This window comes from Ceratotherium simum, chromosome 2 (genome assembly GCF_057802395.1).
Source record: "Ceratotherium simum simum isolate JZ-2026a chromosome 2, ASM5780239v1, whole genome shotgun sequence".
NCBI classification, from domain to species: domain Eukaryota; kingdom Metazoa; phylum Chordata; class Mammalia; order Perissodactyla; family Rhinocerotidae; genus Ceratotherium; species Ceratotherium simum.
The window spans coordinates 41,444,546-41,467,132 of NC_141901.1; the positions used below are offsets into that span (position 1 = coordinate 41,444,546).

Below are 22,587 nucleotides of genomic sequence, written 5' to 3' on the forward strand. Positions count from 1 at the left end.
AGTCATTCTATCACACTGCCATGTTGTTTTCAGCACTGATCATTATCTAAAATTACCTCGTTTGTGTTTGTCTGTGTCGTCCCACAGAATGTAAGCTCCTGAGAGCAGGGACTTGCTCATTGCACTGGGTCTAACACTTAGTAGATCCTCAACAAACTCGTTATTAAAGTGGCAGAGTAGGGCCTCGTAAACAGCTTCGGGACCCTATGATTTTGGGGACAGCCGTGGTGTCCCCAAAGGCAGGGAAGGGAGGGAAGAGGGCGGGGCACTGCCCAGAGATGGCGTCAGGCTTCAGGTCTTCTTGAATAATTCACTATCATAACAACCTAGCCTCCGGGAGGGTTAGGGCGCGGCCAGACGACAAAATGAGATAGGAGGGGGTGGAAATCGGGGTTCCTAACGGGGAAGTTTCTGGGCACTGAATGTTCCCTAGCCTGAGCCTCCCAAAGGAGGTAGCTCAAGGATCCAACTCAGCTTCCGCGGGCCGGACTCACTCAGGGCATTCAATCTCCTCCGACCCATTACAGCGTGCAGCCAGGCGTACGGCGACGCGCATGCGCGTTTCTCGCCTCCCGCGCCCTCTTTCCGCGCAGACCCCCCGAATACGCTTGTGCCCCATCTGGACTACGGCTGGTCAGCGAGAGCAGTCCGTCGCCAGAAAGACCAATAAGGCATGCGGAAGGGGCCTGCGTCCCGCCTCCTGACGATTAGCGGTCTCCCTTCCCGAGCGAGCCCCCCCCCCCCGCTAACCCCACCCCCCACCCCCCGCTCCGCACCTTCGTGTCTCGCGGCTGCGCATCGGGGGTCTGCAGCCTCGCTCGCGCGCCAGCTCCGCTGGGCCCCCTGCTCCCGCCCCGCCCACTCCGTTTAGCAGGCTGCTGTGGGATGTCCCTTCCCCTCCGGTTGGGGCTGCTGTTTCGCTTCTCCGACGGTAGGCTTAATGGATGTTGCACTGTTTGGATCTCAACTCTGCCGTCCCTGCGTTTGCGCTTCACCTTTTCATCACCATTGTTATTAATTGTAGGGATGGTTGTATTTTACTAATGAAAAAGGGGATACAATTTTCAAATCCTCCTCTGTCCACTTGTGTTTTTTGAGGGGTGGAGTGGGAGGAAGGTCTGTATAATTTATCCATTCTTCAGTCATTTGACAAACGTTCACTGAGCACGGGACCAGCGCCAGGCGCTGTGCTACGCACTGGGGATATGGCAGGGAGCCAGGACAGCCTGGTCCCTACCCTACCCGGCTTACGCACTGACAGATCAGCAAGCAAACGAGTTAGCGGGCCACTGGACACTCTAACTGACATTAAACCATTTGTACAAGTAATTACAACTGTGATAAGAGCTACAAAGGAGATGTAAGGGCCATGAGCTTGTCTTACAGGAGGGGTGTGTGTGGAGGGAGAGCATTTCTTGGAGAAAATGACATCTGAGCTGAGTTCTGAAAGATGAATAGGCATTAACTAGGTTAAATGGAGGTGAAAAGTGATGCATCCTTAAGGAAGAGCCTTTAGGAGGACTCTAAAGCAGAAAGAATGTGGAAGGAGCAAGTCCCTGGCAACTGTAACTGGAAGCTGGTCTCCCTGGCTTGGCACTTGCCCCCTACAGTCTGATTTCTACACAGCAGCCAAAGTGATCTTTTAAAAATATGAATCTGATCTTGTCACTTCCCTGCACCAAACTCTCCAGTGAATTTCCATCTTAGAACAAAATTCAGACTCACTGTGGCCACTAAGGCCCTACAGAATCTGGCCCCCCAACTTTTTTCTCCAAACTCACTTCTTACATTGTCCCCTTCACTCACTCTGTCTATCACTCCCTACCCCTTTGTTTTGCTTCATAATTCTCATGGCCATCTGAAATTATCTGTTTTTTTTGTCTGCTACCCCCACTAGAACACAAGCTCCGTACAGCCAGGGACTTTATCATCTTATTCATTGCTGTATCCTCAGGATCTAGAACAGTGCCTGGCACATAGCAGATACCCAATTATTATTTGTTGAATGTGTGAATTAGGGAGCACATAGCAAGGGTGCCTGACCCAGTCAAGGGTATCAGGAAAATAGTACTGATGGCAGTGACATTAAGGCTGAGCCCTTGATGAAAAAGAGTAATTATTCAGTTTTTTCAAGAGAGAAGAAGAAGAAAGTAGTCATGGCAGAGGGGAGAGCAGAGGCAAGATGGAATGTGGCCTATTAGAGGAAATGTGATTGGAGCATCAGGGGCAAGTGGAGAGGTGAGATGTGAAGGTGGAACAAAGATGCCAGATCCCGTAAGTCCTCTTAACGGCAGTGTGGCACCACTGAAGGATTTTAGGAGGGAGGGTGGTAGCTTCAGAATTTGTATTTTAGTTAGATCCAGTTCTTGGAGAACGGATTGGAGGAGAAAAGTGGAGTTTAGGAGACCAAGAGAGAGATGTGTCAGTAGTTCAGGAGAGAAATAATGGGGAGAAGGGTACAAGAAGAGGACAGAGTCAAGGATGAGTCCCAGGTTCTGGGAGGAAGGGGTTCCATTCACAGGAAAAGAGAACCCAGAAGGAAGAGCAGGTTTGGTTGGGGGAGATGATGATCTTGTGATGGGCCTGCTGAAGTGTCTGTGAGACACCCGGAGGAAAGGTCTGGAGGGCAGAGTCATGTCACAAAGTCAATCCCAGGAGAAGCATTGGGATTGGAGGTGGAGATTTTGGAACCAAAAGCAACTAGAAGGTAATCAAAGCCATGGTAATCAAAGAGCATGATGTATGAGAAGAGACAGCCTGGGACAAAACCCTAAGGAACACCCACAGACAGAAAGAGGAGGGGAAGCCTACAACAGAGAAGGAACAGCCAAGGAAGTGGGAGGACATTCAAACCAGCAGAGTGTGGAGTCATGAAAACAGAAGAGAGTGTGTCAGGAAGGGAGAGGTCATGTGTCAACGGAGGTAAAAAGTCAAGTTGGATAAGGGCTGGACATTATCCCGTGGACTTAGCAACAAAGAGATCATTGGTGACCTTGGCAAGAGCAGTTTTGGAGCAGAGAGGGTCCAGAGTTGGCCTTTGGAGTATAGGAAGTGTGAGAGAGGACTCATCAAGTGTAGCAGCTCGTTCCAGAAGTTTGGCTATAAATAATAATATTACATGCATTGTTGCATTAAATCCTCATAACAACTGTGGAGGCAAGAGTTTTGGGGATGAGGAAACTGAAGCTCCGAGAAGTTATTTCCCAATATCTCAGATCTAGTGAGTAATGAAGCAAGGATTTAAACCTGTATAGTCACTCTGGTGTCCGTGCTAAAACATCCTTCCGTATTGCCCCTCCTTAAGGGGATGAGAGAGAAATGGCGGTGGCCGGAGGGAGCAAGGGTGGAGGTAGAGGTCTTGGACAGAAGACTCCCTTGACTGTACCTGGAGGGAAGAAAGAAAGGCTGAATAACAATAATAGTAATAATTCCTGCCATCTACTGGAACTTTACAGTTCACAAGGAACACCCTCACAGACATTATCATCTTCTGTGAGCCTAAGTACCGCCCTGCATGGGAGGCTCAAAACAGTGAGGAATGTGCAAGCAGGCTTGCAGGTGTTCAGTATTTGAATCCATACTTCCTGTCGCCTCAACCAAGTCCCCTCCATTAGGTCTCACTTTAACTCTAACAATCATGTTCAGAGTTAGCCTCATTCTCCCTGAAGTTCACCACTCCTTTGCTTCACACCACACCAAGGAAGTCTCTGAAACAGACAAGCAGGGCCTTGAATCGTGGAATGTGGTTGGTAACTTAACCCATTCATTCATTCATCATGGAGCCCCGATTTGGTGCTGCTTGCCTCTGAGTGAAGAGTTTTGAGGTTTCAAAGAAATAGGAACCATGAAATTTGCTCTGCAACTGTTTATAACCTTTAAAGAAGACTAGAAATATGCTACTGAAATATCCGGGAGGCTGTATGACATGATGGCTGGAGCTGCCTGGCTTCAGAGGAGGACAGATCTGCATTTAGGCTTGGCTCTGCCACTCATTTAACTCTCTAAGTCTCAGTTTTCTCATCTGTAACGTGGAGCTGTCAGGCTAATGCATGTAATGTAAAGCACTCATGAAAGATTGGCTTTTGTTGTCTTGAGAAAAATTATAGGATAGCATGTGAGGAACAGGTACCCTCCATTTGCACTCGGCTTTACAGTGAATGCTATGGTTATTGTTTAAGAGTTGGTTAATCAAACTAACCTTATTGTGGTAATCATTTTGCAATATATGCACATATCAAATCATCACGTTGTACACCTTAAACTTATATCTTGATAAAGCTGAAAAAAAAGAAAAAGAGTTGGTTAATCAGATGAGTCCAAGGGTGAAGCCACACCCTAGTGAGTAAGGGGCAGAAAGGTCTCACTGGAGAAAGAAGTCATTTTTGATGTCAGTAATCAGGAGGAGTGGTGTATCTTCAAATCAGAAACCAAAGCTGAAAGGACAGGTTCTAAGTTGACTGGTAAGGTTTATGCATTCATTCATCTTGTACATATTTTTTGAGCACCTACTTTGCTACGCATGGAATGAGGAAGTGTCTCTCTGACTTGACCATGGAGGTGACAGTGGGACTGGGAGGGGGTGCCTTCCTTGGGGAGTTGGTCTGAGGTCTAAAGAGCAAGGAGCCTGTGACATGATACTTGCCAGTCTCCAGTCTGCTATCTGAGCCAAGCGTACAGCCCGGCACAGGGCTGGCTGAAGTGGGGTCAGAACTTCTGTGCTGGGTCAGCCAAACTATTTTTTTTTTTTTTTTGTGAGGAAGATCAGCCCTGTGCTAATATCCATGCCAATCCTCCTGTTTTTTTGCTGAGGAAGACGGGCCCTGGGCTAACATCCGTGCCCATCTTCCTCCACTTTATACGGGATGCCGCCACAGCATGGCTTGCCAAGCGGTGCGTCAGTGCGCGCCCGGGATCCGAACCGGCGAACCCCGGGCCATCGCAGCTGAGCGAGCGCACTTAACCGCTTGTGCCACCGGGCCGGCCCCATCAACCAAACTATTTTTGTATTTCTGCGTTTCGCTTATGTTTCTTTCCCAGTTGTCCTCCTTTGGTGTTTAGCTAAGTCTTTTAAAGATTTTATTTATTCACTTTTTTCCCCCCAAAGCCCCAGCAGATAGTTGTATGTCATAGGTTCACATCCTTCTAGTTGCTGTACGTGGGACTCAGCCTCGCGCTGGACGGAGAAGCGGTGCCTTGGGGCGCCCCCTTATGTTTCTTTCCCAGTTGTCCTCCTTTGGTGTTTAGCTAAGTCTTTTAAAGATTTTATTTATTCACTTTTTTCCCCCCAAAGCCCCAGCAGATAGTTGTATGTCATAGGTTCACATCCTTCTAGTTGCTGTACGTGGGACTCAGCCTCGCGCTGGACGGAGAAGCGGTGCCTTGGGGCGCGCCCGGGATCCGAACCCGGGCCGCCAGCATCAGAGCGCGCGCACTTAACCGCTAAGCCACGGAGCTGGCCCTAGCTAAGTCTTTTAAAAAAGTGCTGTGCAAAGCAGACTGAGGAACACATTTGTGGCCACCCAGTACGCCCCTAGTGGCCACTGCAGCGAGGCCTAGGTGTTTGAGGTGATGCCCCTAGGGCAGTGGTTCTCAGTCGCCCCCTAGGGGGCATTTTGGAAACTTGTGTCTTGAGTTCTTTAGTGGAGACTATGATTAGGAGGCACTTGGAGGATTTAGTGGATGGAGAAAGGGAAGGGTAGATGATCTATAACATGCAGGACAGTCCTGCACGAGGAAGAATTGTCTCTTATTCTACGTGACTTTGGAATGTTCTGCTCAATAACATATGCAAATATAAAATCAAATATAAATCAACAGGACTTTAATATATAATAATGCAGAAAAGTTTTACAAAAACTATTTTTTGGACAAAGCCCAATAATTTAGGAGATCATTATAGAGAAGGAAGCTTAAATAAAATACATTGTCTTGAAAGTACTGCATCTGTCTACTCAGTGTATTAGAGCATTTCCAACTATGTAATATGTTTAGTTGAAAAGAGTTTCAGTGCAGTAGTGCACTTCCTGCAAAAGCAATGAACTGTCTGCACATATGTAATAAATTTTTTTACTAGCTTAATTGAGGTATAATTTACATATTATAAGAGTCTCTCCTTGTAAGTGTACAGTTCGGTGATTTTTTAGTAAATTTACTGAGTTGTACAACAGTTAATCTCCATTCCCACCCCAGCCCCAGGCAACCACTAATCTATTTCCTGTCTTTATACATTCACCTAGTCTAGAATTTCATATAAATGGAATCAGACAATATGTGATCTTTTGTAGCTGGCTTCTTTCACTTGGCATAATGTTTTTGAGGTTCATTGTTGCATGTATCAGTATTGTGTTCCTTTTTATTGCTGAATAGTATTCCATTGTAGGGAAATACGACAATTTGTTTATTCATTCACCAATTGTTGGACATTTATGTTGTTTCCATGAATAACGCTGCTGTAAACATTCACTTGCAAGTCTTTGTGTGGACCTATGTTTTCATTCATCTTAAGTAGATACCTACAAGTGGAATTGCTGGGTCATATGGTAGCTCTATGTTTAACATTTTGAGAAACTGCCAAACTCTTTTCCAAAGTGGCTGCATCATTATACATTCCCACCAGTAACATACGAGCATTGTAATTTCTCCACATCCTGTTAACATTTGTTATTGTCTGCCTTTTTGATTATAGCCATCCTTGGGCATGTGAAGTGATATCTCATAGTGGTTTTGATTTGCATTTCCTTAATGACTAAGGTTGTTGAGCATCTTTTCATGTGCTTGTTGGCCATTTGTATATTATCTTTGGAGAAATGTCTATTCAAATCCTTTACTCCTGGAGCCGGTCCCATGGCATAGTGGTTAAGTTCGGCGTGCTCTGCTTCAGCGCACAGAGTTTGTGGGTTTGGGTCCCAGGCGCGGACCTACACTACTCATCAGCCATGCTGTGGCGGTGACCCACATACGAAATAGAGGAGGATGGGCACAGATGTTAGCTCAGGGTTAATCTTCCTCAAGCCAAAAAAGAGGAGGATTGGCAATGGATGTTAGCTCAGGGTGAACCTTCCTCAGGAAAAAAAAAGTCCTTCACCCATTTTTAAATTAGGTTATCTTTTTATTATTGAGTTGTAAGAGTTCTTCATATATTTTGAATACTAGGCCCTTATCAGAGATATGATTTGCAAATATTTTCTCCTATTCTGTGGGTTGGTTGTCTTTTCACTTTCTTGATGGCATCCTTGAAGCACAAATACTTTTTGTTTTGATGAAGTCCAATTTATCTTTTTTTCCTCCTGTCACTTGTGTTTTGGATTTATATATAAGAAACCATTGCCTTGGCCGGCCCCGTGGCTTGGTGGTTAAGTGCGCGCACTCCGATGCTGGTGACCCGGGTTCGGATCCCGGGCGCGCACCGAGGCACCGCTTCTCCGTCCATCCTGGGGCCGAGTCCCACGTGCAGCAACTGGAAGGATGTGCAGCTGTGGCATACGACTGTCTACTGGGGCTTTGGGGGGAAAAAATAAATAAATAAAATCTTTAAAAAAAAAAAAAAAAAAGAAACCATTGCCAAATGAGATTCTGGACTTTTGCTATAATAAGATGAGACTTTTGGGGACTTTGGGAGGAGGTAAGGCTATTTACATGTTGGAGGGACATGACTTATTGGGGGCCGGAGGGTGGACTATGGCAGATTGCCTCCTAGATGGCCCCAAATGCTCCCCACCTCCTGCTGTTCACGCCTTTGTTTTGTCCACCCCACACACCCTGTATAGGGAAGATCTGTGTAACCAATAGAATATCGTAGAAATGATAATGTGCAATCCTAGGACGTTGTGGCTTCTGCCTTGCTCTTAGATCACTCACTCTGGAGGAATCCAGCTGCCATGAATGATGTGAGGACACTGAAGCAGTCCTATGGATAAGTCCACATGGCGAGGAAATGAGGCCTCCTGCCAACGGCCAGCCCCAGTTCACCACCTCTGTTAGTTAGTGGCTCATCTTGAAAGCAGAGCCTTGGCCCAGTCAAGCCCGCAGATGACTGCAGCCCTGGCCAACATCTTGGCTACAGTCTCATGAGAAACCTCAAATCTGAACTGTCCAGCTAAGCCACTCCTGAATTCCTGACCCACAGAAACGATGTGAGATAATAAATGTTTATTGTTGTTTAAAAAAAAAAGAAAAAGAAACCATTGCCTAATCCAAGGTCACGAAGATTTACTCCTATGCCTTCTTCCGGGAGTTTTATAGTTTTAACTCTTACATTTAGGTCTATGATCTATTTTGCTTTAATTTTTGGTTATGGAGTGAGGTAAGGGTCTAAGTTTATCTTTTTGCATGTGAATACCCAGTTGTCTCAGCACCATTTGTTGAAAAGACTATCCTTTTCCTTATTGAATTCCCAAGGCTTAGAATCAAATATTAAATTTGTAGACATGTGGAATGTACTGAATCTTATTCATGAAGATTGACTTTTAACCATTTTGACTTTTATATATTTTATGTTTTTGCAGCACAGTGATAATTACATGTTGTGAAAATTACGTATAGTGAAAATGACATTGAAATTATTTATTAATTCACGGGCTGTTTTTGCTTCTTTTAAATATTAATTTATTCCATTTAGGTTAGTGTAAGATCTGACTACATTATGTGTTCTAGGTAATCGTGCCTAAGCATTTACTTTTTTTTTTTTTTTTTTTGAGGATGATTGGCCCTGAGCTAACATCTGTGCTAATCCTCCTCTTTTTGCTGAGGAAGACCAGCTCTGAGCTAACATCTATTGCCAATCCTCTCCTTTTTTTATTTTCCCCAAAGCCCCAGTAGATAGTTGTATGTCATAGTTGCACATCCTTCTAGTTGCTGTATGTGGGACGCGACCTCAGCATGGCCAGAGAAGCGGTGCGTCGGTGCGCGGGATCCGAACCCCGGGCCACCAGTGGCGGAGCACGCGCACTTAACCGCTAAGCCACAGGGCCGGCCCCAGCATTTACTTATTGAAAACATATTTTATTATAAAAAATAGTCCCATTACAGACGGCCCGGTGGCGCAGCAGTTAAGTGCTCGTGCTCCGCTTCAACTGCCTGGGGTTCGCAGGTTTGGATCCCAGCTGCGCACCGACGCAGTGCTTGTCAGGCCATGCTGTGGCAGTGTCCCATATAAAGTGGAAGAAGATGGGCACGGATGTTAGCCCAGGGCCAATCTTCCTCAGCAAAAAGAGGAGGATTGCCATCAGATATTAGCTCAGGGCTAATCTTCTTCACAAAAAAAGAAAAAAAAATAATAAAATAGTCCCATTATTTTTCTTCTAAATTATGTGTGTAGGTAAGTCATCTCATCTATACATTCATTTCAGGATAGTAAAGAGTATGTTAGAAAATACTTGCTATGAAAAGGGGGTGCTCGGGCTGTTGGGCTGAGATCTCCCAGGGTGGGGAGAGTGAAGCTCAGGGATGGAGGCAGGGCCCCCCCCTCCCTAACTGAAAATCAATCATTCTTGTCCAACTTGGGAGTTCTGGATTTTGTTTCATTATTGAATTGGTATCCCCTGACTAATACCCTTGGAGGACATGGATCCAGAAATGTTGCCACATAGCCAGCACTTCAGAAGCCAACTTGGGCTTCATCTTGGGCAGGTAAAACACTCCATAAAAACAAAGGATGATTTTAAAACAATACAAAGTGAACACTGTAGACCAGCACAGCAGCTTCTGAAAATAACCAGCGCCTAGCATGGCATTTGGCATACTGGAGACACTCATTAAATGTGTGATGTGTGTCATAGGACTCTGGACATGAATTCAGGTTCTGCCACTGAGTAGCCAAGGGACTTGGAGCAATTTAATGACCTCTCAGAGTCTTAGCTTCCTTCTCTCTAAGATGGGGAAAATAATAGTATCTGCCTTGTGAGAATGAAATGAGACAATGAACATAAAATAGCACAGAATAAGTACTCAATAAATATTGGCCCTTATTATAACCAACTTCATTTAGAAAATAAAATATAAAAGCCTCAAGAGCAAATCACATTGTGAGAGAAATCTGAACGATGAGATGGTATCCACTCTGGAAAACTTTTGCAAACTGAAGGATAAAAAGAAGAAACAAGAGACTCACAAACTCTGTGCCTGCAGAGCGAAACAGGGAGGGGAGGGGGGCTCTACACCCAACAGAGCAGGCAGGGGCAAATGTAGTATGTGCTTAATAAATATTTGTGGAGTGAATGAACTAAAGGGAAGTAAGGTACTAGATATCACCTGCTCTCCTTCAGAGAACAAGCCCTGCGTAACATTTCCTGGAAAAACAGGAAGTCCAGATGGGGCCAATACTGACATAGTGATGATGGTTCAATTCAGTTCAACAATTTGGCACCTACCCACTCTGTGCCAGGCCGTCTACACAGAATGAGTAAGACATTCCTTGGAGGGAACTCCAAGCTCCCTCCATAAACACAGACCTAACTGGTTGCAATATTTCGTGCCAAGCACTGTGCTAGACACACACATTATCGTACTTAAACCTCACAGCAACTCCAGGAGGTAGGAGTCATCACTCCTCTTTTAGAGATGAGAAATACAGGCTTAGAGTGATTAAAGTAATTTATTGAAGGTCAAACAGCTAGGAAATGGTGAAGCCAGGATTCAAATCCAGCTCATCTGAGACTATATACTTAAGTGCTATAGGAACCTAGAAGAAGGGAGGATCAATTTTGCCTGGAGTGTGTCAGGAAAAGACTCACTGAGATAATTTTAAAAAACAAAGAGACAGGGCCGGTCCCATGGCTTAGCGGGTAAGTGCGCACGCTCCACCGCTGGCGGCCCAGGTTCGGGTCCCGGGTGCGCACCGACGCACCGCTTCTCTGGCCATGCTGAGGCTGCGTCCCACATACGGCAGCTAGAAGGATGTGCAGCTATGACATACAACTATCTACTGGAGCTTTGGGGAGGAAAATAAATAAATAAAATTATAAAAAAAAAAAACAAAACAAAGAGACAAAAACAACAAACAGGCGGTTCCCAAGCACCTACTATGCACCAGGCATTGTGCTCATCTCACAGATTCTGGTAATGACCCATGAGGGTGTGGGACTGCCTCCATTTTACAGGTGAGGAAGCAGGCTCAGAGAGCTGGAGTTGTCAGGTCATGGTTGTGTCACAACCACTAAGTCATATGTGATGTGGTCCATGAGGCATGAGGCATGGACCACCCCCTTCTCTCATCCACGGAGGATACAGCTTTCTGCAACCCTTTCCAATTTCTGAACTACTTTACACAACCTCCCTGTCCTGTGAGAAAGGAAGAACAGTTATGACAAGTTGCATCTGATGATGAAAGAATGGAGGTCTCGAGAGGCGCCATGTTGATGACTCCCTCCCTTCAGTCAGGCCCTCCCTCTGCCTAGGGCCCATCCTCCCTGGACTTTGATGGTTAATAATCCCCGCCCCTTCTCCTCCGGGAAGCCTTCCAGGACACCTCCCCGCCAGGAAGCCTCCCTCCATGCACACCTGTTACCTGTTTTTGTCTTTATCTGTAACTATCCGTGTAATCACATGACTCCCCTGCCTCATGAGCCTCTATAGGGCAAAGACTGTCTGAATCCTCTCAGTATTTTGACTTCAGTATTTTGCACAGTGAACTTCTTTTATTAGTATCACTTGTATTAGTATTTAAAATTTTTGGGCCGGCCCTGTGGCTTAGCGGTTAAGTGCGCGCGCTCTGCTGCTGGCGGCCCGGGTTCGGATCCCGGGCGCGCACCGACGCACCACTTCTCCAGCCATGCTGAGGCCGCGTCCCACATACAGCAACTAGAAGGATGTGCAACTATGACATACAACTATCTACTGGGGCTTTGGGGGAAATAAATAAATAAAAATTATAAAAAAAAAAAATTTTCTCAAGAAAGCAATGTGCCTGCTGTGGTTCCCATCCTATGGGATTCAGGAGTCTCTACCCAAGCCTCCACTCAGATCTTTGATCTAGATTCTTCCTAAAGTAGTCATCCACACAAGCCTTCCAGAATTTATCATAGAGTGTGTAATCGCCAACAGCCCGGAAGAAGCCAGTAGCCCTTTACAAGTATGGTTGCAATTGCCTCATTTCCTGTATCATGTGACTCTCCCGTCATCATCACATGACCTGTCCACTCTATTATGCCGGAATTAACCCGAAGGGCTAATCTGGTGTCAGTAGCTACCGCAGGTACCTGCATCTCTGTTTTTATTTAGTGGATCCTCTATCCCGCTGAGGCTCGGGAACCCTGCAGACTTCTTATCTAGTGGTAGAGCTTTCAAGTCCTCCCATAGAGGTGAGTGGGCCAGGGCTCCCAATTGGTCTTGTCACGCTGCTTCTGGAATCCTGGCCATCCAGGCCCTGGAATTCAGTGAATGACAGACTCTCCTCGAACCCAGGCCATCATGGCTCTTTGATGGAGGAACAGATGGGGGGGGCGTCGAGGGAGAAATGGGTGAGAAGAGGGGTGGAGGCGGGTCCTGGTGGGGGTGGGCAGAGAGCTTTCACTAGCAGGGGGCTTGGAGGGAGGGCTGCACTCAGGTGTCTGTGGGCCTTGTTCCATCCCTATTAAAGGTGGGACACTAGACTCTGGGTGCCCACAGGCAGCGAGCCCTGCCTGGGAGAGTAGCTGAAGGGTGGAGAGGGGCTTGCCTTCTAGCTGCTTCTTATTCTGTTCTCAGGAGTGTCTCAAGCACCTGGGCTGGGTAGGCATCATGGCTGCCAGCCTCATGGGATTGCTTCTACTTCAGGCAGTTTCGTGGGCATCAGGTGAGTGAGTCAAGGAGGAAGGAGGTAGCCCGAGGCTCCCTTCTGCCTTATGGGCCTTTGTGAGCCTTCTGGCATACTGGTGGTGCACTCCAGCAGGTGCTCAGCAACCCTTTGGAGTGACTGAGACCAACCTTGGGGTGAGGGTACAGCAAGAGGATTTTTTTTTCCTTTTTTTTTTTTTTTTGTGAGGAAGATCAGCCCTGAGCTAACATCCATGCCAATCCTCCCCTTTTTCTGCCGAGGAAGATTGGCCCTGGGTTAACATCCGTGCCCATCTTCCTCTACTTTATATGGGACGCCGCCACAGCATAGCCCGACAAGCAGTGCGTCAGTGCGCGCCCAGGATCCGAACCCGGGCCGCCAGCAGCGGAGCGCGCGCACTTAACCGCTATGCCACAGGGCCAGCCCCAGCAAGAGGATTTTTGAAACCAGTGTTGGGTCTCGCTTTCCAACCTGTGTGCCCCTACACCCCATCTTCATCCCTCAGCCCTTGCCTCTGCTTGTGCTTCCTCCTTTCCAGGTGCCCGCCCATGCAGCCCTAAAACCTTTGGCTACAGCTCAGTGGTCTGTGTCTGCAATGCCACGTATTGTGACTCTCTTGACCCCCTGACCCTGCCTGCCACTGGCACCTTCAGCCGCTACGAGAGCACACGCAGCGGGCGCCGAATGGAGCTGAGTCAGGGGACCATCCAGGCCAACCGCACGGGCACAGGTGACCACTACACCCCTCACCTCGAGCCAGGCTCAATCCTGCTGGAACTAAATCATGCCAGCAACCACCACGGAGTTTCTCCCCTGTGCACTGACACCCTTTATTCCCTGTGGATGTCCCCAGGGCTGCTACTGACCCTGCAGCCAGATCAGAAGTTCCAGAAAGTGAAGGGATTTGGAGGGGCCATGACAGATGCTGCTGCTCTCAACATCCTTGCCCTGTCACCCCCTGCCCGGGATTTGCTACTCAAATCGTACTTCTCTGAAGAAGGTGAGGAGGGGGCAAGATGACACAGTGCAGTTGACCCTGTCCTTTCCTTTGACCCTGACTTCCACCCATCCCTAACATTTGGGTCCTCTCCTAATGCCCAGTGGAATAAAAAGGTCCTACACATCTTCCACTGAGTCTTGGGGACTCTCAGGCTTGGGGGCCTGTGCTTCACCCATGTGCCTGGCTCCACAGGCCCCAACCCAAGTTCCCTTTGGTGTGACTCAGATGTAATTCAGTACTGGCAAGTGGTAGGCCAGGTCCCACATCCTCCTATTGACTCAGACTCCTGTATCTTGGTCTTCTTTTTCTGCAGGAATCGAATACAACATCATCCGGGTACCCATGGCCAGCTGTGACTTCTCCATCCGCATATACACCTATGCCGACACCCCTGATGACTTCCAGTTGCACAACTTCAGCCTCCCAGAGGAAGATGTCAAACTCAAGGTGGGCAATCTGGCTGCCTCAGGCCCTGGTGGCATTGATGCCTGGTGGTTGAGAAGCCTCAGGCTAGAGCAGCCTGCAGAGAGACATAGAACCTGCCCTCTGCTCTCCGTTTTGTCCTGGGGGTAGGAGGGCGGAGGCTGATGGCTAGGCCTGATGCACTGGTTGGGCCAGTTTGTCTATGTTCCAACTCTGGGTGTCTCTCTCCTCACTACCTTTGTCTCTAGATACCCCTGATTCACCAAGCCTTGAATTTGGCCCAGCGCCCTGTCTCACTCTTCGCCAGTCCCTGGACATCACCCACTTGGCTCAAGACCAATGGGAAAGTGAATGGGAAGGGGTCACTCAAGGGTCAGCCAGGGGATCTCTACCACCAGACTTGGGCCAGATACTTTGTCAAGTAAGGGGGCAGCAAGGGCATGGGGTCTAATCAACCTCCCCTTTTGGACACCCTGGTCTATGTCCCAACCCTCGACCTGGTTCTGCCTCCAGATCTGACTCTCCTCACCTCGTCTTTCTACCTTCTGGGCCTTTCAGACTCGGACCCCTCAGTTTTCCCCATCTTATCAGGCCTCCTATTCTCCAGAGTCTTGGTCCCCTTTCTTGGCCACTCACACCTTTCCTCCTGCCAGGTTCCTGGATGCCTATGCTGAGCACAAGTTACAGTTCTGGGCAGTGACAGCTGAGAACGAGCCTTCTGCAGGGCTCATTAGCGGGTACCCCTTCCAGTGCCTGGGCTTCACCCCTGAACACCAGCGAGACTTCATTGCCCGTGACCTGGGTCCTACCCTTGCCAACAGTACGCACCACAATGTCCGTCTGCTCATACTGGATGACCAACGCTTGCTGCTGCCCCGCTGGGCCCAAGTGGTAAGGCCCAGGACCTCCATGGGTACCCTAGTGACCCCCAAATCCAGCATCCAAATGACTGGCTCTCGAACAGAGTGCCTCTCCTGCTCTTCATTCCTAGAGCACCCCAGGCTGGGGCCAGGTACTACCCCTGCGGTGCTGAGGGGATGGAGACTTGCTCTGGGATCGCCAGGGCCCCATGGATCCCCCGGTTGTCACTTTAATCCCTTCTAATTGTGTTCATCCCACCGCCCATGTCTCAGGTCACCTAGTCCTTCTTCCAGAACCCTCCGTGCAGGGGCCAGGTTCAGTGGCTCCCTTTCCCCAGGTGTCCTTCCCCTTTCCTGTACAGGTGCTGGAGGACCCAGAGGCAGCTAAGTACGTTCATGGTATCGCTGTACATTGGTACCTGGACTTTCTAGCTCCAGCAAAAGCCACCCTGGGGGAGACACACCGCCTGTTCCCCAACACCACGCTCTTTGCCTCAGAGGCCTGTGTGGGCTCCAAGTTCTGGGAGCAGAGCGTGCGCCTAGGCTCCTGGGATCGAGGGATGCAGTACAGCCACAGCATCATCACGGTGAGCCACCTGTCTCCCTTTCCGCAAAGCAGACCACCTCAGAGCCCTTCCTGGTCTCACCACAGGCTGACAGAAGGCCCTCCTCTCCAACTTTTCCCCAGATGGCTTGCTTGCTGGGGCAAATTTGGGGATATCATGATTCCCTGTCTTGCTTTCCCTTCATAGATCTGCACACCCCATCACCCTTTTCCCGAATGCTTGGGTCTCGGGCAGTTACATCTGCCTCGGATTTCTCAGCTTCTCTTGTGATGTCTTCATCCTCACAATCCCTCTCTCCTTAGATATTAAGGATACAGAGCGTCCCGTCACAGGGCTGAGGCACCATAGCCCGTCTCCCTCATGTGACCCTTAACTCCATTCTCTGGGGACCCAGTGTTGAGCCTTTGTCTCTCTGCCTTGTCCCCACCCTAGAACCTCCTCTACCATGTGGTTGGCTGGACTGACTGGAACCTTGCCCTGAACCCCGAAGGGGGACCCAACTGGGTGCGCAACTTTGTTGACAGCCCCATCATCGTGGACATCACCAAGGACACGTTTTACAAACAGCCCATGTTCTACCACCTTGGCCACTTCAGGTGAGTGGAGGGCAGGTGCTCCCACTCCACGCCAGGCCTAGCATCTCCTGCATTGGGCTTACGTCACCCTAAATGAGGGAGCAGGAAGGTGTTTAAGGTGGGAACCTTGGGAGAGGCACACCTGTCCCTCTTGCACCATCTAGACAGGAAGTGACTAGATGGCATCAGAGACACAGAAAACCCCTAAATGCCCAATGCTGGGTTGGGAGGCAGGTGGGCAGGGCATGTCCAGCAGCGTGGCTCGAGGCCTGGAGAGTTAGCGCAGAGCTTTGGCAAGGGTTCTGGGGGGGTTGGGCAATGCGGAGGTTGACTTCTTAGGTGAGGGGTTGATGGGAGCTGCCCTCAGGGCCAGAGGGGCTAGGCTGAGGTCCCTGACAATACCTGTTCCCACTTCAGCAAGTTCATTCCTGAGGGCTCCCAGAGAGTGGGGCTGGTTGCCAGTGAGAAGACCAACTTGGACACAGTGGCACTGATGCATCCTGATGGCTCTGCAGTTGTGGTCGTGCTAAACCGGTGAGAGCAGCAGGGCCTGGAAACTGGGCTGAAGACAAGACGGTGGGCTTGGCAGGATCACACACTCAGCTTCTCCTCTGCCCTCCCTAGCTCCTCTAAGGATGTGCCTCTCACCATCAAGGATCCTGCTGTGGGATTCCTGGAGACTATCTCACCCGGCTACTCCATTCAAACCTACCTGTGGCGTCGCCAGTGATGGAGCGGATACCCAAGCAGGCACCTGGGCTCAGCATGGGCGTTGAAGGGACAGAGTCAGCTCACATGTTGTCTGTGGCTAAAGAGGGTATAGCAGGGCTGGGGTGAGCCTGAGTGACATAAGCCCAGGGGCAGTGGTTTGGGTGACTCACTCTCCCCTCTAGTTGGTGCCAGGGGCTGGAGGCCCCTAGGGAAAGGATCGGGAAGCCCAGTGGCCCCCCCACCCCCATGCTTGTGTGAGCGTGTGCTCTGTGCTGGTTGCCTGTGGAAACTGGGCTCAGGCCCAGAGTGAGCTCATTGTCTGTTGAAGCACAAGATGGGGGTGGGGGAGAGGTGAAGGAAAGGAAGAGACTAGGAAAGCTGGACCCAAAACTGGGGACTGTTTGTCTTTCTTGGAGATGCAAAACTGGGCCCATGCAGAAGATGTCAGCATCAGGGCATGCAGCTAAAGAAGCCAAGCACCAGTGGGTAGGCTCACGCACCCTGATGGCCCCCTTGGCACCAGTTAGGAAAAATGGCAGCCCCTTAAAGGAGAAAATGTCTGATCCTAGTCAGTGTGAGCAGGTTTATTCTGGGGGTAGCACCCCATTTCCAGCCGTACCAATAATGGGGAGACACAGGGGTCTCTGGAATGCATAACAGTAGAAAAATCAGTCCTGGGAGCATGAGGACAAATCATTCCTCTTCATCCTCCTCAGCCATGCCCAGGGCCCGTGTGCCTGGGGCCCGAGCAGGCGTTGCCCGCTGGATAGAGACAATGCCACTGAGCAAGGCATAGCCCACCATGGCTGCCAGCCCCGCCAGCACAGATAGGATCTGGTTCCGGCGCCGGTATGGCTCCTCCTCAGTCTCTGGGCCCGCTGGTGTCTGGCGTGGTGGTGGCACCTCAGCTGAGGGTCAAGGAAGGAAGATGGGCAGGGGGGCTAGTTCCTGAATCCCTGCCCACTCTCCCCAAGGCTGGCGCCCACCATCCATCTACCCCTTACCTCCATCCCAGGGGAAGTAGAGGCTGAGGATATGGGTGCAGTAGGCACAGAGGTTGTGCAGCCCCCTCAGGTGGGCCTGCAGCTTCCCACTGGGCAGCTTTGCCTGCAGCAGCAGGGCCAAGTAGCTAAAGACAAAGGCATCTAGGGAGGCGGGGCTGGAGCAGAGAGAGAAGGGTGGGATGGAGACGCAGAGGGGGTAGATATGGAATCGGAGGAAGAGTTGGCGCTGGGAGGTGGGCTATGGGCAGCAGGGAGCCACCAGGGGAGGAGAGGACACACAGTTCTGGACCTGGTATGGGAAGGGCTCCCCAGGTGGCGCCAGCCTGGCCTTGAATGGGACTCTATCCCAGAGCTGCACAAAGGGCACATTGAGGGCCCCACAGCCCTGCAGGCCCCCCCTGTGCCTGGCAGCCCTCCCACCCTCCTGAACCACTGAGGCGGGTCTGGCCCCACACACAGCCCCACTGTCATTGGACCCAGTGTCTGTCCCAAGGACTTCTTATCCAGAGCCTGAGCCCACCCCAGCCCCTGCAGCTACATCTGAACAAGTATCTTCTTCCAAGCCACCTATTATTCCCCTGGAGTCAGACTCACGCATCTCCAAAGAAGAATTTCTGAGAGCCTAGGCGCTGAGAGAGAAGGGTCAGGCATTCCCGAGCCTCTTGGTACAGCTATAGGGAGGACACAAGGTAGGCTTGTGGCTGCGGGAACAGTGCCACCTCCTCTCCTAGGCACTCCCATTCCTGGCCATCATCCTTGGGGCTCCTCTCATACAACAGCCCCCTGTCCCAGAGGTACCTCCTTCTCCAGCTCTTCCTCATTCTCAGGCCTGTGCTCCCCACACAGCAGCTGCAGCCGCTCCATGTACTGCCGCTGCATGCGACCAGGCAGGAAGAAGTTGAGGGGAAAGGGCATAGCCTCTGCATACCACTTCCGGGTCACTTCCACATAGTTCTTGGTGTCTACCCAAAAAGTATGTATCTAGATTGGGTACACAGGAAGGAAGAGGCAGGTCTGAGCCAGTGCACCTGCCTGACGCAGGGTGGGCTTCTGATCCCTAAGCTGCTCCGAGCCTGGTGGGGGTGGAGTATACCTGACCCCCTCCCCTGCTGGCCATGAATGCTGGGAGGTCTGGGCACACTCACCAGGACGGGGAGCAGCTTCTCCTCCAGCAGAGACATGAAGGCCAAGGTGTCTGCCCCTTGCCGGGCGGACAGGTCATAATCGGCATTATACTTCTGTGGAGGAAATGTCCATGGGTGGATGCTGGGGGACTCCAGGGGCACTTCCCCAAGGAGGGAGGCATCCTGTCTGGTACCACCCTCACTGGCCTCTAAATGTAGCAGAGGTAGAGCAAGGAGTGTTTCCCACTGAGGCCCACTTGCCTGGGCCCAGCCAGTAGCCTGTTGCTGTTGGCGGAAAGCCTGGGTCTTGGAGCCTGCTGGCCGTCAAGGTCTCAAGCTCATTGGGGGGAGGAAGGAAGGCCCAGCCACAAACCAGGAGCAGCTCCCAGAGTTTCCACGGAAAGCTGGCAGCGTGCCTGCTGACGGCAACTTTCTAACAGTAACTTCCCCGATCCAGGCACCACAAAGCTAGCAGAGTAGAGCTCGGATGCAGTTCAGGCCTCAGTCCCTGCCTCAGGAACTAGAAGACACCACCTTCACACTCCCAGGGCCCAGTGAACCCATGCCCAGGGCCCCCTGTCTTGTTCTCTCAATGCCTAACTCTTGGTTATTTCTTCTATTTCATTCCATGGGCCAGGCGCCACCACCACACACAAATTCCAACCGCACCCCCAGGTCTCAGCCTGCCACACCTTCCTAGGCTCCGGTGTCTGCTCCTCAGCACCCCCGTCCACATCCTGAGTAAGCTTTGTCCCCAAATAACCTCTTGAGCGTGATCCTTAAATCTCTCTCAGCCTCGACTTCTCCCCTGCAGAATGAGGGTAATAATTTCCTCTCAATGTGGCTGTTAGGAGAAAACTCTGGAAACTGAAAAAGCTGTGTTCATACGTAAGGAAACAGGGGAGTGGCCCAGTCCTTGCCAGGAATTTTGGCTTTTACCTGGATCCCCTCTCTCCATGCCTCTCAAGCCTCCATTAATTTCCCAGCTCCTTCACCTTTGGGAAAGTAGAAATGAAGATGAAGGGCCCACTCGGACAAGGTGTTCCCTTTTGGGACCAAACTGAAAGCTAGAAGAACCTTTGTAAAGCATCCTAGGTAAGCTCCCTAGTTTTACAAATAAGGAGCTTACGGCTCTGAGAGGTTAAGTGAGTTGGTCAGATATTCTAGGACAGAATGAAGAGCAGAGCCTAGGCCTCCCTATTCCTCTTGTAATACTCTTTCAACTTCCCCACCCTGGTTCTAAGTCTTGTCCATCCTAAGCCCCATATCCAGCCCAACCTGGTCCCTGAAAAAAAGGGCAATGGCCCTTATAAGTCCCTTTCTGGTCCCACCTTTGAGGGCCTTATCTGAGCCAACCACTCCCTTCTACTCTCCTTTCCCTTTCATGTGTCATCAGCTCATTCATCTCTCCCTCCCCGCCCAGCAGGCAGAAGGCACTGTGCCTCCTGATGCCCCTGCAGCACACCAGCTTAATCTCTGGCCTGCTGCTTACTGCATCACAGCAACATTGTGTGTGTCTCTCCCATCAGACTATGTGCTCCTTGAAGCTCTGGGTCACCTGCGTCTAGCTTGACATATACTTGCTGCTCAATAAATGTGTGTTGCACTGACTGAATTGACTGAACTTCTCTCACTGGCAGCCCCCCTACCCAAGCCACCTACCTCTTTTCGAAGGTGGGTGATGATCTTGTGTGGTACCGAGATGACCTCTCCATGACTGGTCCGAAGGGCAGGCAGAGTTCCTGACATTGAGAAAGAAGTATGCCCACCAGACCCTTAGCTGCTGATCCACACATATTTGTACCACATCCCTGTCTGTCTCCTGCTCCTCCCCTTGTACATTCCCTTCCTCACCCCCCAGGGACACATGGTACCTGAAGGGCTCCGCCAGGGGTTGGTGATCTTGTGCACCTTGAGTGGGGCACCAGTAAATCTGGCATAGGTCTGCAGGGAAGGAAGCAGAAGGCAGAGAGGGACATGGCCCCCACAGGTGAATCAAGAAGAGAAGTAACATTTATTGAATACCTTTCGTGCTACGCTCTATATTTAGTGCTTGCCTCACAAAAAAAGAGGTAGACATTACCTTTCCCATTTTACAATGGGCAACACAGGGCTCAGAGAGATTATGGACATGTCAGTGACTACAAGTCAGCCACGAAAATCCTTCCTTCTGTCTCCTCTCCTGCCATCTGCCTGGTGGACACCTACCCTCATAAGTGTTTCCTAACGAGTCTATCTCTTTTCTTGGAAGCACTGACCATGCTCTTCTTTGGCAGTCTCTGTGGCCTGTTCCTACTTAGATCTTAGCACCTAAACATTTTATTCTGCCTTTCGGTAAACAAATCCAGGGAAGGATTACCCATTACCCAACTCTTACCCATCCTTGCATGCCAATGTTTGATATTTGGAAGTGACCTAATACATGCTTATTAAATAAAGGAGTGAGAGAATGAGCGAGGTGAACTAGTCTGTCTGACTCCAAAGCTCTTTCTGTAGAACCCGGCTGTGGGCTTTTTGGTTCAATAAACAATAACCTCAGTAAATGCTGTTTAGGGAGGAGGAGAAAAGGAAGGCTGTGAAGAAGGCAGGAATGCCAAGCCGGGGAACCCTGAGATCATCCAGCCTTAGTAAACCTCCGGATAAAGAAACAGCACCCAGAGAGAAGGGATCGCTCCAAGGTCACAAAGCCGGTAAATGGGTGTGCAAGGACTAAAACCCATCTCCTGAATCCCAGATCAGGCCTCCTTCCATTGCTACACAAAACCTAGGCTGCTACAGCATAGGACACTGAGCCCGTACCGGCCAGACACGCTCTTTGGTGGCCTTAGTTTTCCCCACTGCGCCCGTGCTGAGGCGCCCTGGCAAAATTCGGATGGTCAGCTAGTTCGGGCCCCCTCCCCAGTCCTCCAGGGCGCAGCAGAGGGAGCCGGCGCCACCCCTCACCAGCACGGCCAGGCAGTCCAGGTCCACTGACGGCAGCCCCCAGCCCCCCAACCAGCAGAACAGCTCCATGGGCGCCGCCATCTTGCCCGCCCTTTGTCCCGGAAGCACCACCCTCCGCACTTCTGCCCTCCCCCGCGTGGACCCGCCTCCCGCCGCCGCCCCTTTGGCGCTCTGGGCCGGGGGCCGGGGGCCGGGGGCCGGGGGGCGGACCTCGGGGGGGCGCGGCTTTGCCGCGCCGGAGAGGCGGCCGGACGGCGCGGGGCGGAGCCGCGGGCTTCGGGGAAGGGCGGCCGCCGCCTGATTCAGAGCGGCTCCCGAAGTGGGGGAGGGCTCTCGGCCAGGCGCGCCTGGGAAAGTCTGGGCGCCTCGGCCGAGGGGAGCGCCGAACCCCGAAGGCAAAGCAGGGCCAGGGGAAGGGGGTCTTGTGCGCCTAGGCGGGCTCTCGCAAATGTGCACGTGGCCTGGCTGCTCCAGCGCCCCTTAGGGCTCAGCCCCGAGCCGGGGCTGCGGAAGGGGGGGGGGGGTTCCCCGAGCCGCATGTTTTCCACAGCGCGTTATGTTTGGAGCGGGCCCCGCGCCGCCTGTCGCCATGGAAACATAACAGGGGCGGTGGCGGCGGCCGGAGCGAGG

General features: G+C 50.8%; 2 protein-coding genes across 4 annotated transcripts; one reads left to right on the top strand and one right to left on the bottom strand.

Moving 5' to 3' along the window:
- The first annotated feature begins 801 nt into the window (after nucleotides 1–801).
- On the top strand, nucleotides 802–20,625 carry GBA1 (glucosylceramidase beta 1). Of its 2 annotated transcripts, none has more exons than XM_087442012.1 (11): nucleotides 802–931; nucleotides 12,682–12,769; nucleotides 13,290–13,481; nucleotides 13,605–13,751; nucleotides 14,065–14,198; nucleotides 14,423–14,595; nucleotides 14,828–15,065; nucleotides 15,397–15,621; nucleotides 16,033–16,196; nucleotides 16,593–16,709; nucleotides 16,800–20,625. In XM_087442012.1, the coding sequence occupies exons 2-11, from the start codon at nucleotides 12,715–12,717 to the stop codon at nucleotides 16,903–16,905; spliced, it is 1,551 nt and encodes a 516-aa protein (XP_087298138.1). In that variant the 5' UTR covers nucleotides 802–931; nucleotides 12,682–12,714; the 3' UTR covers nucleotides 16,906–20,625. The 2 variants fall into 2 exon arrangements, with proteins under 2 accessions (XP_087298138.1, XP_087298136.1); XM_087442010.1 differs by lacking the exon at nucleotides 802–931 and adding an exon at nucleotides 11,692–12,296.
- MTX1 (metaxin 1) lies at nucleotides 17,455–22,071 on the bottom strand. 2 transcript variants are annotated; one of them, XM_087442030.1, is made up of 8 exons: nucleotides 21,958–22,071; nucleotides 20,889–20,958; nucleotides 20,677–20,756; nucleotides 19,036–19,128; nucleotides 18,689–18,871; nucleotides 18,485–18,561; nucleotides 17,891–18,015; nucleotides 17,455–17,794 (listed from the first exon to the last, which is right to left on the bottom strand). In XM_087442030.1, exons 1-8 carry the CDS (start codon nucleotides 22,036–22,038, stop codon nucleotides 17,580–17,582), a joined length of 924 nt encoding a protein of 307 aa, XP_087298156.1. In that variant the 5' UTR covers nucleotides 22,039–22,071; the 3' UTR covers nucleotides 17,455–17,579. The 2 variants fall into 2 exon arrangements, with proteins under 2 accessions (XP_087298156.1, XP_004436211.2); XM_004436154.3 differs by having other exon boundaries at nucleotides 17,891–18,045.
- Nucleotides 22,072–22,587: the final 516 nt, after the last annotated feature.

Bases quoted from the DNA above. Each gene is read 5' to 3' on its own strand.
- GBA1 (XM_087442012.1), top strand. From the start codon at position 12,715: ATGGCTGCCAGCCTCATGGGATTGCTTCTACTTCAGGCAGTTTCGTGG. The intron at 12,770-13,289 runs GTGAGTGAGTCA...CCTCCTTTCCAG, and splicing joins GGCAGTTTCGTGGGCATCAG to GTGCCCGCCCATGCAGCCCT. The intron at 14,199-14,422 runs GTGGGCAATCTG...CTTTGTCTCTAG, and splicing joins AGGAAGATGTCAAACTCAAG to ATACCCCTGATTCACCAAGC.
- MTX1 (XM_004436154.3), bottom strand. From the start codon at position 22,038: ATGGCGGCGCCCATGGAGCTGTTCTGCTGGTTGGGGGGCTGGGGGCTG. The intron at 20,959-21,957 runs GTGAGGGGTGGC...CCTTCCCTGCAG, and splicing joins TGGACTGCCTGGCCGTGCTG to ACCTATGCCAGATTTACTGG. The intron at 18,562-18,688 runs GTACCTCTGGGA...TCCTCCCTATAG, and splicing joins AGGAAGAGCTGGAGAAGGAG to CTGTACCAAGAGGCTCGGGA.